The sequence below is a fragment of the Numenius arquata genome, chromosome 4 (genome assembly GCF_964106895.1).
Source record: "Numenius arquata chromosome 4, bNumArq3.hap1.1, whole genome shotgun sequence".
Lineage (NCBI taxonomy): Eukaryota > Metazoa > Chordata > Aves > Charadriiformes > Scolopacidae > Numenius > Numenius arquata.
The window spans coordinates 18,923,862-18,940,272 of NC_133579.1; the positions used below are offsets into that span (position 1 = coordinate 18,923,862).

A 16,411-nucleotide genomic window follows, 5' to 3' on the forward strand; every position below is an offset into this window, starting at 1 on the left:
TTCCCTGTTTTTAAAGATAAAAACCACCAAAGGACCCCCAATGAGCCAGAAAAGCCATTTGCATCCAAGCAAAAAGTTTACAGGACGCTTCTTCGTCCCCCTCCCTCCTCCTCCTCCTCCATCCCCTCCGGTACTTGCTCGCTCTTAGTCCTGGCCTCCTGCTGTGGCCCCCGATGCCCTCGCCCAGCACCTGGGGCTGCCACTCCCAGCCGGGAAGGCGTGATGTCACAGTGCCCGTGCGTCATCAGTGCGGCGCGGCAGCGCTGAGGTTCAGAGCCGACTGCATTACCGCGCTCCGGCATTACTGCTTGTTGGTCAAAAAACATGGAAAAAAAAAAAAAAAAAGGAGCGGGAGGCAAAATATGCAATTAAAATTCGCACTGAGCAGAGCGCTCTGCGGCCAGGTGACACTGCCACTCATAGGATGGTTTGGGTTGGAAGGGACCTTAAAGACCACCGAGTTCCAACCCCCCCCGCCCAGGGCAGGGACACCTCCCACCAGACCAGGTTGCTCAAAGCCCCAATCAGCGGGGGCTTTCCTCCTGCAATAAACACCTTCTCATTATCACACGAGAACCAGTGCACGTAACGGACATGACCGTTTGAGCACAGCTCTATTTATAATCCTTTTAATAATATGTTTTAAGATTCAAGTACAGTGGCATGGCTGCCATTGCTCAGGGCACGCGGCAGAAGGCTGAGCACCCATGGGTGCTGCCCGCCACGGGAAGCGTGAGCACCCCATGAGCTGCTGCGCGTCCTCCCTTCCCACGCTGCCGTCAAACTCATTCCCACCTTCTGCCGCCGTGGACTTGCCTTCAACCGGCTGCACCCACAGCGCAGGCACAGAACCCCTCTGAGGACGCGTTTTGCCTTTGCCGAAAACACCCGTTTTCCTCACCAGCAGCAGGCAGCCGAACCAGAGACGTTTCTTCCCGGCAGAGGAAGAGCGTAACTTTGTGCTCAGCCTCGGGTTACGGTGATTTCACACGATCCAAGGATGCGACCTGCGGAAAGCGGAAAGACGTCAGCCACGTCCCTCCCAGCCCTCTGCCAGCCCTGGTAGAGCCGGTGGGTGCAGAGACCACCCCCTGGGTCACAGCCTGGCCTTTTAAGAGAGGCGACGTACAACACCCAAGGGACTTAAAAACCACGCAACAGACTGCAAAACACAGCCCCTGAGAAGCCACATTCCGTGGTGACCTCCGGCAGGAGCTCAGAGCGAACGGCCGGGGACTGTAACCTCTTCAGCCACGGCAGCTACACCCAAAGAGGAACGAGATCATTCCTGAAAACTGCTCTGTTTGTACGGCAGGACCTCACGGCTGCAAGGGCAAAACTCGAAACAAACCCCAGCAGCCCCCACGGTAGCATTTGCTTTCCAGTACGTATTTTCAGTGGATACACACAAGATGATTTTCTGTTCAAACAAAACGCGCACAAAAAAGGTAACTGCATTGTGCCGCGTTTTCAAGGTTACCACTGACTGGGTTTCTGAGGATCACGAAGGCAGGAAGATCACGGGGGAAGCCATGATCAGGAGTCTGCTGTGGGATAAAAGCTTTTATTGGCCAACAACGCTACAGATCAATCTTCATCAAAGTCTGAAAACCATCACCCGCTTACGTGCCCTTGCATTCCTGGATGTCTGCACCTCTGCAAAAACCCGAGGGGAATTCCAGCAGCACTGAAGATTTAAGATTCAAGTACCATTGCTGCTAAAGCGTTTAGATTATCTACATTAGCTTCCTTTAATAAGTAACATATTATTAATAGGTCATTCAAAATCAATAAGATTATTATATCACTTTCAAGTTAGTCGAAACGTACTGGAAAGTATGTTAATGGTAACTCACCACAAAATGCTTCTTCCATAAAAGAATACTTAGAAAGTAATTTAAAGAAAGAAAACTTCTCACAATAGCTCATCAGTCCTGGAGAGCAACAACACAGGCTATAATATTAAAAAAGTTAAATACAAATATGTTATGACTTACAAAATTAGGAAAAATAGCTTTGCTATAGAAAGAATAAGATACGCTTCAAGAAGACTAGCAAAGGTATCATTTCTGGAGTCAGGATAGTAATCCAAAGTCCAGATTTCTGCATGGAGAGCATATGGAAGTAACAGGACTTCCTGGAGGCATTAAACATACCCGGGTGCAAAGGCAGCCACGTGGGTACTTTGAAACCATCCTCAATGAGCACAGATCAGAAGAGAACTTGTAAACTTGCTTCTTTTGAAAACTTTCAAAATTCTAGGTCTGTAAAGCTCTGCACGGCAAAAGCTTCAAATACATTTAAGTACAGACATCATAAACCACAGAAAAATTTATTATCAGAGGTAACAGAACGGAAGCATAAATCCCCTTAAATATCTAAAAAGGCTTCAGGCCCCAATATAAAAGTCTGTTTGTCTGAAACTTAAAAAGAGCTGTAGGAAAAAATACATCTGGAAACTAATTCACCGTGCTGGAACTCGAAAGTTGTTTTTGGAAGCCATCTAGAGTAAATCCACCATGCAAAGCGTACCAGCTGCTCCACTAACACCTCTTGCCCTTTGGACCCAGACTGAAGAGCCCGTCAGCCCAAGAGCAGTTTGCCCAACTGAAGGTTGCCCCACCTCCAGAAGTCACAGCTTCCAGACAACATTAAAGTCTTAGAAGACAGAGATTGGACAGTTCAGCAAATCAAGGTCCCAGACAAGCTGTATTTTTCAGCCAAAAAAAAAAAATAAAAAGGATCAAGCCATTCAATTGGGTAGTTCACAACAGGTTAATGAATCACACTGATTGGGGGCTTGTGGGGTGTGTTCAGTTTTGTTTGGGTTTGGTTTGGCTTTTATAATTGCAATCTCTTTCAAAATTTCAGCTAAACATGCAGGAGAAGAGGACTTCAGCCTAGACAAAGGCGGTTTGAGGGGGAACCTTATCGCTCTCTACAACTACCTGAAAGGAGGTTGTAGAGAGGCAGGGGTCGGTCTCTTCTCCCAAGTCACAGGCGACAGGACTAGAGGAAACGGCCTCAAGTTGCACCGGGGGAGGTTCGGATTGGATATCAGTAAGAATTTTTACACTGAAAGTGTTATCAAGCATTGTGATGGGCTGCCCAGGGAGGTGGTTGAGGCACCATCCCTGGAGGTGTTCAAAAGACGGCTTGACATGGTGCTGGGGGACATGGTTTAGTGATGTTTTTTTTGTCAGAGTTAAGTTGATGGTTGGACTAGATGATCTTGAAGGTACCTTCCAACCTAGATGATTCGATGATTCTATGACTTGCATTCATTGCAAGCACCATCTCTGTGTTTCTACCTGCCAGAGACTCCAGTGGAATTCTAAGTGGGGGTTTGCATCCATATACAAAAATTTCCGTGAAAACCTTCCTGCTTTTCCTACCAAAGGTACTCAATTTCCTTAAGGTGTCTTTATGCGCATCTCTCTGACTCTGTCTTCCCCCTTCCTGGAGGCCTTTGCTACAAGTGAGGAGTATCTGCCCCAGCAGTACAATTATCAATTATCTTTTTTCAATACAGTAACCATATTGCTTTTAGTGAAATACTGGAAGGCATTTGTTACATAAATGGTTTTGCTCAGCAAAGTCTGACAACTCTCTCTCCCTCCCTTCCCCTCTCAAATATTCAGCCCAAATGAGTTTCAGTTTTCATTTTTGAGGTTTTTTTTTTCCTCTGTAAACCTCTTCCCCTGGGAGCCCCTCTGGGCAGCTCCCATCGACAAGTACAGCTTGCCAAAAAATGACTGAAAACCACCGAAGACCAGCCAGTCCTGCTGAGCTTAACAGCCCACTTGGAACACCATCTTGAAGAGGTCACATTAAAAGATACAACAGCATTTTGGAAAAAAGCAGCAATGACAAAAGTAGGGGTAACAGTAAGAAAACTGAACACGAGCTCCGCATGGCTAAAACACACCGGGGGTTAAAACAAGGGGCTAAACAGGTCATGAAAATCTCAGGTAATTAAGCAAAGAGATTCCGAGCAGAAGCAGGGAGGCAATATGCAACTCTGATACACACCTACCCTGGTAACCTGTGCCAGGTCCAGTTTTGGTGTCCAAATGTACATTAAAAAAAAAAAAAAAAGTGGTGAAAAATAGAAATAATTCCGTATTTAAGTTTGGAAAGCCTGCCTCAAATCGAATTTCTTTCTCTTCCAAGAAACTCAGTGTAGAAACAGCAAGTTCTCATGCTTTATGAATCCCTGTATAGAATACCAAATTTTAACTGTTCTTCAGTCAAAATAACTAGAACTGGAACTTGTCTGTATATTTCCATCTTTTGTAAGTTGACTTTTCCAGATAAAAGTACTTTCTGAAGCAGTTTTTCTAGCTCACCTCAAAATGTTAGAATGCAAGACAATATTGAATATGCATCTACTCAAATTGTAATTAGCAGAGGAACAATTCCCTCTCCTGCCTTTTCTCCTGAACTCCTAATTTATATAAAATAATTTGCTGTACAGTTCCCTCAAGATGAAGGATCAGAGTCAATATAGCCGTACTTCTTACTCCTAAATTTCAGTGGAGCCTACCATTTCTTTTCCAGGCTGCCCGCAGAGCCCCAGTGGAGCCAAGGACAGGAGAGCTGGTCAGATGCCACTGGCCACCCAACTGCCTTAACGGAGAGCTAAGTATAAATTTACTTCTTAACGTTAGCTTTAATAATACTTGCTTGGGATTGCATCATTTTTCATGCAAGAGATTTTCACGATTGCTACCACTGTTGGTGTTTTGTAATGATGACTGGAAAGGGAATTTGAGTGTCGTTAAAGGCTACCCTGCTTTCACCCCACCAATGGGTTCAATTATCCCCCTCGTGACACCACGTACGGCCCGATGCCAACCTAACGCTTGCTCCTGGTCAAACCTCAAACAGTTACAGAGCAGTTTTGAAACATGACTATGATCAATTGTTGGAAAGACAATCAGATCACTGTGAACTGAAAAGCAATTCAATACGACATTTGGGGAATTTTATTTAAGAATAAAGCATAACTAGAATACGAAACAAGCATTCAAAGTCAGAGAGAGAAGAAATTAAAGTGCTTGCTTTAGAGTAAATTAGAAACATTTTCTTCAAAGGTGTAGGAATACAGCAAATACAATTGTGTGTGGTTCTTTTTCTTTAATGAAGAACAAGTAAATTTGATGTCTTAAAAACACATCTTAAACCTCGTTCACTCTACGGTTGATCTCAACATGACACACGTAACTCACTTTCTAAACCAGGAGACTATAATTCTACTGGAAGAACAGAGGCTGAGGTAATTGCTGACTAGGAAACTTTGTTACAGTCACTTGACATCCCAGAAGTTATCCCAATACTCGGTATCATCTTGTTCAGGAGGCCACCAATTAAAAGACAAATTTGAGGAGCAAGGGAACAAAACTCATGTTCACATTTCTTTTAATTTTACTCAGAAATATAAAAGTGCAAGTTCTGTAAATTAACAACATTTACAGTACGTCACAATAAATATGCCACCTTGTGACATCTAAAAATTCTAGTTATTTATTTGAAATGAGTCATATTGAGATAAAAACTGCATCAACATCAACAAAAATACCTGACCCAGTAAAGATAGTCTTAACATATTAACTAGCAAGATGCATATTCCGTTATTGCTATTAGACTATGCCTCCGAGTTCCAAAGTATAAAACCTGATCAGTTTACACAAAATACAGTTGAAATTTTTCTCATCACAGGCACAATCTAACATAAAAAATAATTTTGACATTTACAATGTAGGAGATTCTCCTACAAAGGGTGGAGGGGAAAAAAAATTAATATAGAAACAGATAGTTTATTTCGGTGATGATTCGCTAAATTCACAGAAAAGCTGCAATTTGCACAGAGTTAAACTGTTATATGAATATATAGTGCCTTTCTATACCCACTCCTGGCCTGGTGAGAACAGCAGGCCCTTTAGTAAATTTACTACAATTTGCTAGCTACCTCCAAGTATGTAGACCCCAGATATCCCGACACAAATCGCATGCAGGTGCTTTGTGTCCTGAACAGCCCAATCTCACATCATATTTAAGCAGTGTATTTAAAAGGAATTTTGTCAGTAACTGTACCGTTTCTAGCTATTTACCCAGAATGGACTGTGTCGCTGATTGCAAAACATTAAAAGTCAGATAGGACAAAATAAGATTTCAAGTACATTAAAGCCCATTTTTAAAATCATTATTTGAATTCTAAGTAGTCACTATATATATACAATATATTGTTTTCCAGTCAACACTTATTTGGATTGACCAAATAAGATTGAACACTCATTTATGACTCAATATTACTGTCAAAGTTGAATAAAAAAAAAACAACCAGTGTACTATATGTAACACATCTAAATTATAGAAAAATAAAACCGCTTTTTTTTTTTTTTTAAGAGTTAAGAGTCTCTCCTCTTCTTCAGAAACTGCAACAGAAGTGTTTAACTGCTCTAGGAATACCTTTCATAGCAGGAACTGTGTATTTCTAGAGAGAAACAGAAGTGTCTCAACCGTTTTATTCGGCCTCCCATATAGGATATTACTTTTCTCCTCCATATCAGTCTTGCTTTAGATGCAACCTCAAAAGCAAATCAATGAAGGTTAGGTGTGGGCAAGGTCTAAAACTTTGGCAACGTATTCTACAATAGAGTAAGAAGAAAAAAAAAAGAAATAGCTTAAGCTAAGGTACTGTTTAAGGCAACCTGACCAAAGTAAAGATAAGGCTTTTGGATAACTATTTCCAAGGATATCCAGTTTTCTTAGCTTTGCAAAGTAACATAATTCAACTAACTTTCTGGCCAGATTTCCATTCATATGCTTCTTTAAAAAAAATATTTACCTTCCTAGAATATGGTATTAACTGAATATAAAACATAAGGAGATACTGCATATTACAGACAAAAGTAAAAAAAAAAAAAGCTACAGATGAGCACACAGACGGCCAAGTAGTAAAAATCATATGGTCACGATAAAAGTTTTAAGCTCTCTGAGGTATTTCAATATCTAAACATCACAGGTTTGGAATACCATATAGAGACTTAGGATATTGTGGTGTTGGCATAACTACCAAAGTGGATTTTTGGTTTTGTGTTTTGGTTGGTTCCTTTTTTTAATACCTTTAAAGGTCACTGCTATAAAGATTCAACAGCTTGAATGAAAAATATGTAAAATTACTGTATCTGGCCTAAGCATTTTAACCTAATATGCAGAACATTAAAGAGCAGAAGTAAGAACTGCCCACACTGTAATTGCATGTCAAACAAACTAAGTATTTGGTTGGAATGTACCAGAAGCAGAGATCCTAAATATTGACATAATTTACATCACAAGCATGAGCTGGGTTGGGAGGGAAGGAATGAAAAATGGAAGGGGATGTGAGGTTTAAAATTCACACATTAGTCATTATGAAGTCACTGACATAAGCCACTAAAATTTAGTAAGATCTGCTTTTTGTGGCTGAACAGTTTTCCTTCTCCTGTGTATTGGCTAATGCTTGAAGAAGAAAAAAGTGTTCTCACCATTCCCACCTTCAACATTTACACCAATTACTTTTATTGTATTACTGTAATCAAACCAGAAGTGCTCCCCTGGGCATAGTTCAGATCTAGATCTAATTTAAAAGGTAAAAATCACACCTGCCAATATTGTTGAAGTAAATCATGTGTGCTTATTTAGGCTCACCCACAAAGTTACAAGCAATTGTGTTCAGCTTGGTCTGAATAAAATAAAAACTGAAGAGTTAAAAACACAAGGTCACTTAACCTTCTTCCTGGTTGATTTACTTTTAGTTAAAATTGTAATGTTTTACTAAGCCATACCAACTCTGACCATACTAGGAAAGTGTCTCTGGCACAAGTGGTTTTCAGAAGAAAAGCTGGTCTTCCCAACAGCTTTTTCTTCTGCTTCATCTTAAAGTGCAGAAACTGTGGGACAGGATAACAAGACTTTCTGTCCGTCACTGTGGAACTACTTCCCTTAGAGAGGCTAAGGCTGCGTGTATGCGGACGTGCAATCTGTTCTCAAAGTCATAGCCAGTAAATTCCTCCTGGGGAAGGAAAAAAAAGAAAGCATGTAACTATTAGCCTCCTTCACTTTATGATATGAAGATAATTTTACTACTAATGCTTAAGAAGTCACGTTACAAAACAGACCACAGAAAAGAGGTGAACTGGAGACTGCATGTCGCAATATCCCCGCATTACCCACAGCAACAGAATTATAGAAATTCCAAGACAGTGAAGAGAGCAGAAAGCTTCCACTTCCAACATGCTGTTTGGATCCCGTGTAGTTGAACAGCACCTGGAAAGTTCTGCAAGTCCAAAAGCTCTAGAAAATCCCAACAGGCCCAAGGCAGGAACCAGTTGGAACAGACAAGGACTGGAAAGTTGCAATTTTCAAACTTTCTGTAGCCAAATTTTACTTGAAAAACTTGGCAAGGTTCTAACACTCCAGGAGAGGTCACTAACATGAGTTCTGTGCTATGACTGACCTAGAAATACACATCTATGTAACATACATAAATGTGTATCATTAATGTATACCTAAATGATGGTGGTGTAGATTATAGGTGAGGGACACCAACACTTCCCATCCACTCCCCCTGGCCCAATTTCCCACAAAACACAACCACTCAAATGCCCACATCTCAGATAAATTTGAAAGTGTCTTAGTTTTTACCTTGGCTTGGAGAAGTAAGGTTTTGCCTCTTGGCACAGTCTACAAAAGGACAAACATTGCATTAGAAATGCATTGCAAATGTTACAGAAAATACCTTAAGTACATGGCCCGGACAGTCCGGAATAGCATCTCTATCTTGAAAACAAGGTACCGAGCAAACAAAATCCTCTCAAATTAGGAAACTAAAAATACTAATGAGGCACCCAAGAAATGCTGTATTAAGTATTTCTAGTCTTCTACAGAAAAGGTGAAATTACAACTTTAAATCCAAGTTGCTACTGATGATGGTGAGCTACAACAATGCACGGGGAAACAGATGAAGCTACAGATAAATGACAAACTGAACAATAAGAGTAATTTTTGTTTCTTAACCAAAGTTTAAGCTATTTATTTACAAAACAAGTTACTGGATTTTAAGCGTTAAAAGTTGTTTCAGAAATCTCAATTTCAAATTCTTAAGGAAAAATATATGTATTTGCAGGTTAGTATTTACTACTGAAAAGCTCATGTTGTATTTCTTATCATACATTTTTATTTTAAGCCTTATGAATAAATCAACTGCCTGATAAGAGACAGAATAATTGTTTTCTTATTCAAGTATATCAGAATATGAACATATGTTGAACTACATTCAGTGTCTAAGACATCTACAAAAAATCTGTAAACTTGATGTAATCATATTAAAATATTAAAGAACTTGATTATAACTAAGTTTAAAATAACAAAGATGATTCAGACGACACGGTAAGTCAAACGTAATTATGAGTAATTTTAAAGCAAAGTAAATTTAATACGTTTTTCATACTAAAATGCATATGCTTATCTATATCTGTTGCTCAGGTCTTGAATATGCTCAGCCTCTCAGGTAACCATGATTTATAAAATCCTATTCGTTTCTCTTTCTTAACCATTATAAAGCTCTCGCATGACACCTCAGCTAGTAAATGTTTTCTATAAACAGCATCCACTCGCCTCTAATTCTAGCTCTTGCTTTCCCTGATCTCATTCCAATTTATTCAAATCAAGCATCGTTTACCATCTCAGTGTCGGAGTGCCACGAGAGGGAGTTCCCTGCATGTCCTTCACACACTAAGCGCTACCATAGCTTCTCAGTACAGCTACAATCCGAGGCTTGTTCCGTTCTCAAACATCCAACATGAAGCACGTTCAGTTACTGTGTGCACATACTACAAATTTTTATAACTTCACGTACATTATCACCTATGAATTTTATTTACTTGTTTGTATAGTGGTATGTTGACTCCCCACCCTAATTTAAAGAGATTAAAAATAGTTTACACTATTACCTCTGGGTTGTCTAACAGAAGACAGCCAAGTTCATAGCAAGCATATGGCTGAACGTATAAGTTGTTTTGACGGCATACTTCATCTTTAGCAGCTCGCTGAAAGAACTATTAAAAAAAAGATAAAAGAAGATTGCAGTAATACATCAAAATTGACTTGATACTTAAAAATATAATAAATATAATAAATACTTGATCCTTAAAAAAACCCGCAAGTACTGTTCAACTTGAAACACTAGAAATTAGCTCAAAGCTAAAATGAGAATACATTAAAAATTTCCAATGGTAGAGATTCTTTAAGCAAGGATGCAGAGGTTTTCACTGACACTACTGTATCAAGGCAACACTATCTGTTTGGATTTTTACTAAGTAATATATTGACTGTTTCAAGAATTTTCCAACTTCATACTGAAAAAATATATAAAAATAAGATCTAACAAGGAACTTTAACATCAGAGATTAAGCACCCAGATTATTTAAAATATGCTTGAGAGAAGCAGGAAAGAAAAAAAAAAAAAGAGATTTAAAGCCAAGCAACAAGGGAGATGAGGCTATGTGAATTGCATTTCATTTTGGGGAGGAAAAAAAGGTTGTGCCTACAGATCAAAGCCTGGAGCAGTGGCAAAATTATTCTTTTGTATGTGCTAATAATCCAGCCTCTCAGTGTCTAATAGGTCTGGAGGAGAAGCAACAAACCCATGCTTTTGAAATTTCCAAGTTTTTTTTTTTTTAAAAGTTGAATTTTGTTTGTTGGACAAAGTAAATCCAGCAGAGCCAAGAACTTTTCCATTCTTCTTTCCAGCTTCCCTTTAACTCTTGCTTCTACAAACCACTTCAGCTACCATGTTCATTCAATGTAGCCAATTACTTTTACAACACAGAATATAACGAAGACATGCTAAACAGAAGATTTGAAAAGAACCTAACACGCTCTGTTGGAATTCACAAAGCAGTCTGATAAACAGCACTTAAAACTAATAGCTTGCTTAACACTCTTACTCAACATTTACTCAACTATTTACTGTTTAAAAAAAATAACACATAAAATAGGATTAATAGTGTAAATTATCACTTAACTTACCTGAACAGCATCTTCAGAATTTCCTAAGCATTTGTGTATGGCACCAAGAAGCAAATTCCTCAAACCAACAGCCGATGAATCATCCACATCCTGACAAGCTTAATGAAAAGATTCCAGTAAACAAACAAGATGGATTGAAACCCTTCCTTAGACAACAGTTGTGGTCTACAGTGACTTTTAGTCTGATGATTAAATTTAACCAGAAAAAGGAGATGCTAGTAACATTAATATAAATTGAAATAATTTGATTTCTTTTAAATGCAACCCATTTTGTATGAACCTCATCAAGTAATCTGTCACTCATGAGAACAATTTCTAACAGGAATGAATGGGCTGAAGACAAAGGCAGTTGGTGTGCTCTTACAAAAAGAGGAGAATCCATTTCTCTACTGTCTTTGAAATATCCACTAAAAGGTGAAGCTAAGAAACAATCACCACCTCCTGGTGTTACGGGAGACTGGGCTGTCCCAGACACTGAAAGAAAAATATACAGTCCAAAAGTTACAAGGAGCACAGGGCAAGCAGTTCAGACAAAGCTGATTTGTTCTGAACTGAAGCGGTGACAAGACGCACAAAAATCTGTACTGGACTTAAAAACCCAGACTAGGGTATTTTGGCATCACAATTCTCAATGCTGATGAGAGGATAAGGCTTATTTGCCAGACCTTAGCTGGTCCACAATCCAGGGACAGACCGTGCCTTGGCTGAGTAGTGCTCTGTTCCCAGAAAGAACTGAATCGTTGATGCATGTAACCGTCTCTAGATGAATCAGGGTCCATTTTTATCAAGCTCTGTTAAATAAGGGCTAGTTCCATAAGGAGCCATTTGTACTTGCCTGCACTGTTGCCTCCAGAAAGGCCGAAGTCTGAGGAGACCTGCAGGGCTTTTCATCCCTTCAGAAGAAGCTGAACTGCTGTGCCTGGAGCAGTAGAGCTCCTTTAACTTCATATTCTGCTTCATCTCATAAACCCTGTCAGGTCTTAACTAGCTCTACATTCACAACACTGTTAATCCACAACCCAAATAATCCACCTGTGAATAACTAGGAGTTGGCTGCACAAAGTATTGGGACCCTACAAAATAGACAAGGCTGTCAACATCTGCTTGCATTGCCAAGTCTCCAAGTTACTTGGCATTTTACTTACAGAGATACATGTGGATACAAATTAATTCCTTTATTTTCAAGTCCGCTTCTTGCCCTGAGGAAAAGCCTGGAAACTCATCCCAGCAAGTTACACACCAATTATTCAAGAGAAGAGGAAGCAAATAAAAAATAAAACCCCTATTGTCTCATCATTCTGAGATACACATAAGGCGCAGCAATAACACTGTCACTGTGCAGAAAATCTCCAACCAGGGATCGCTGATGCAGACACATCTGTCAGTGTCATACTTTACAAGAAGAGTAGAAGAGTTTTAATCTGTACTGCTGTTTCACATTAAAACGTGCACCACCAGCTAGAAGTTTATACGAGGAAGATCTACAATGCTTCTGATCGTGCAGGAGAAAGTATGTACTCTTTACAACCTCTAACGCTGATTGTTCTGAAGGCAAATGACAGACAAAAAAGTCCTGAAATTTAATGTTATGTAAGTAAATCTAATTTTAAAGCCTTCACCATTATCTTTGGTACTAGAAAACTAGGGACTGAATGCAACCCACTGTCATCACAAAATTTAAATGGACAAATTACCTTAAATTAAAAATAGAACAAAACTAGTCCTGACCCCTGACTTAAAGAGTGGTTGTTTTCTTGCCTAACATAATAATCACATACAATCCCCAAAAGCTCACAATTGCAGAAAAAGAGGAAGCATCTCTGTGGCAGACAGTTTTTGTTTTATTTTCTAAGTCAGCAGGTAATAACCTGAAACTGTTTGCAGAATGCAAACAAGACTGACAACTGGATGGAGGGAGGAGTACTGAAAACTTAATGATAAACACTGTCACCGTAAGCTTCATGTGACAGACATCCGGAGACTAAGAAAGAGGCAACCATAAAATGCTCCTTTCACCACTAAGATGGTCCCAGCAGCTAAGATAAACAGAACCCTTATGTCATAGACAACCTCACAAGCTATGTATTTCCTCTTAGAAGAAAACTGACATGCAGAAATGAACTGATACTTTTATTTTTTTATTTTGTAGCTAGGTTTAAATGAGTTAAATTTTGCTCAGTGACTTTGAACAATAGCTATCACACTTTTGTATCATTTTAAACAATGGGCAAACATAACTGATTAAAAAGGGAACTACACACAGCAAGGCAGTTAAACTTCTCCCAAAACCCTATACAAATTGTAAAAAAAGAAGCATTAAGCTGAATCTTAATGGGTCATTATTCTATTGTTACTCAAACTGTTTCGTTATCACACATGCATACAGGTTTAAATTTTCATGATGCAATAAGCTACTCCACACAACAGAAGAAAACTATACACCTCATTTAAAAAAGTAAATAAATAAATCAAGGAACCATATTATACCTTGGCTCATATGCTGTAAGTTTGAGAGGGAACAGTTTGGAAGGGCTTTCCATAAGTACAATACTTCAATAGATGCCAGGACACAGAGCTCTTTGGTCGGCATTTGTTTTCTAAATCTATCTGCCTGCAAAGCGGGGAGAAAGAGGGAAGAGAGATCTGTCATTTGTCCTTTTACACAGAACACAATATTCACAAACAATGTATCACAAACGGTAATTCTGTTTCATGAAAGAATCCAATAATTTTATGAAAGTAAAGTTGGTGGTAACTTAGCTTAAAGGCTTTAAGACTAAAAAGCAAGATCTTTCAATTAATTTACGGGCTTACGTACTGATCAAGATTAAAGCTTCCTTGTATGCAGCCTAGATTTGTTTTATTGTATTTCACGATCCCAAGTACACACTGACTGGATGTTGAAACAGTAACATCTGCAAGATCATCAGCTGGGAGACATTTCCTAGACAACTCCCCGCTTTCAAAAACAACTAAGACTTTGACAAGACAAGATAAAAAGGAGTAAGAAAGGCAAAGCTAGAAGGAAAATTACCAAAGCAACTACAGTATCATGTATTTTTATCTTTAACAATTACTTTAGTTTTAAAGTAGTAAAGAATAGCTAATTCACATTTCTTTTGCTAGGTCCTTAAAACACATGACACCATTGTTTTTCCACCCGAATCCTTCCCACTAATTCTACAGAAGAAACACAGGAGAAAACAGATACATCCTTCAAAATAAATGCTAGTAAAGAATACAACAGAATTACCAAGTGTAATTACTGTACTGAACCAAGTCAGCCTATGCTAAACCAAACCTTTTTCACAGAAAACTGTTCAATCTGGTTGTTTTTTCTTTTGAAAAGCTTCTGAACTTCCTTAAACACATTCTGAGCACCATTGACATCACCAGTGGCTCCTTGACACACTGTAAGAACACAGAAACAAAAATGTGTTAACACTACCGGTATAAGAAACTAGAAAAATTAAGATTAGATATCATAGAGTCACAGGAAACAAAAACAACGACCACACTCGCTTCCAGAAAGGATCTAGACTGGAGATTTGACAAACATGCAAATCTCAACTCTTTCAGGTACCCTCTGTGATCATTAACAAGTCACTACTTGTTTTTCATGCCTTTAAGGATTTATTTATAAAAGTCTTTGCAATACACTGTTATATGACCTGTCACTACACCAACAATCATAACTGTATCTAAATCTAGAAGGAGAGAGAATGGGGGTTGAGGATGTGGAGAAAGTAGTCAGGCATATCCATGTGTGTGCATCCAAGCGTATGTTATATAAACAAATGAAATTATGCAAGTCAAGCCTGGCATAAAACTGCATCAGCAGCAGGCAGCGTGGAAGGCACTATGTGCACTAGTAAGTCTCCCACAACAAAACAGCACCAAAACCTTATCAACATCACTGATTTATCACCTATCCAACACAGCGAATATACTCACCTGCTGTTAAGTAAGCATAGTAGCACTGCGACCACCTGGATTCATTCTTAAGCCTTTCAAAGGACTCAAACGCATCTTTGAAATTCATCTCTATCATGCTGCACCAACCTAAAAACAAGACTAATTTAACTCCAGAGAAAGCACAGTTATTCAAATTTGGTGTCAAGATGACCAAAACACCCAGTCTGTTACGACAGCTGGAACTAGTTTAACAATTATACCAATAACTGGAAAAGTTTAAAACAAAACAAATCAATGACATGCATTTAGAGCCTGATTTAAATTTCGTGGGAAACATTGAATTATAAGGTTCCATACAAAACAATGCATCCACTTCAGAGCAACAAGACGACACCAAAAGCTCTTTTTAAATTTTTTTTAATTTAAATACTATATTTTGTAGGATGCTGAAATTTAGAGCTACTACTTGGTCCCTTATTCTTCCCCACTGTGACAAGATCCCTTAACAAGACACATTTAAAGCTTGAAGCAACATACCTTCTCCACTCTAAAGACTCGTATGCAAATTAAGAACATATAGCATATATTGCTGCTGACAGAAGGAAATGGACATGAAATACAGGTCCTGCAAACTGTGAAGCTTCACTAAACGATTAGTTTTTGGCACAAAAATGGTGATTCCACAGACAAATCAAATGAATTAATTTCTCTTTTTAAATAATATTCTGTAGGTGAACAGTTTGTCCCTTGATTCTATAGTCTACGCTCTGATTTTGTATCACCTTGTATTTGCAGAAAACTTTAAAATTATGAGAAGTTGTTGAATTCTACTTGCCCAAACAAGACGACAGGTTTATTACTATAATCCATCCAAGACAAAGGCCAGTATTCTAAAACCCTTTTTTAAATCCTAATAAAAATAATCCAGTTTGTTTATTGAAGTTACTAGTCTAAACTTGAAAGTGAGCTATTTATAATATAAACATATCCAACTTACCTATTTCATATAAGCAGACATGTTGAATCTCCCTTTGGTCTGTTGCAAGTTCCAAAGCAGTATGAAATGAGGTCAAGGCACTATTGATTTGACACTAACAAAAGTCAACAAAGAAAAAAAATTCAGATGTCTGAAATCTAAAATATGGATAATTCGATTTTGACAAAGAAAACATTCACATTTCTGCTAATAAGTATTTAAAAATAACTATAGGGTTAAAAAAGAAATTAAGTGTCTTACAAATTGCAGCTCTGGTGTGATTAGATGAAAGAGGCACAATATCCCATGGAGAGGAAAACCTCAAAATTCATTTCGGACTCTAGATTATTTTTAATGAGCTAAAACCCACTACAGAGCTAACAGTTTGAAGAAGGGCTAATAGTAATTCAATATACCAGGTCCACATTGCAATTCCTTTGGCCAGTT

General features: G+C 38.6%; 1 protein-coding gene across 1 annotated transcript in view; it reads right to left on the reverse strand.

Moving 5' to 3' along the window:
- Window positions 1-7,966: 7,966 nt before the first annotated feature.
- The window catches only part of TTC39C (tetratricopeptide repeat domain 39C), a 36,193-nt gene continuing 27,748 nt past the window's right edge, over window positions 7,967-16,411 (reverse strand). Inside the window, exons 7-14 of the mRNA XM_074146608.1 lie at window positions 15,986-16,079; window positions 15,028-15,135; window positions 14,375-14,484; window positions 13,561-13,684; window positions 11,074-11,171; window positions 9,996-10,100; window positions 8,689-8,727; window positions 7,967-8,056 (exon numbers count right to left, since the gene is read on the reverse strand). Coding sequence (XP_074002709.1) covers window positions 7,967-8,056; window positions 8,689-8,727; window positions 9,996-10,100; window positions 11,074-11,171; window positions 13,561-13,684; window positions 14,375-14,484; window positions 15,028-15,135; window positions 15,986-16,079 — 768 coding nt within the window. The remainder of the gene's footprint in view (window positions 8,057-8,688; window positions 8,728-9,995; window positions 10,101-11,073; window positions 11,172-13,560; window positions 13,685-14,374; window positions 14,485-15,027; window positions 15,136-15,985; window positions 16,080-16,411) is intronic.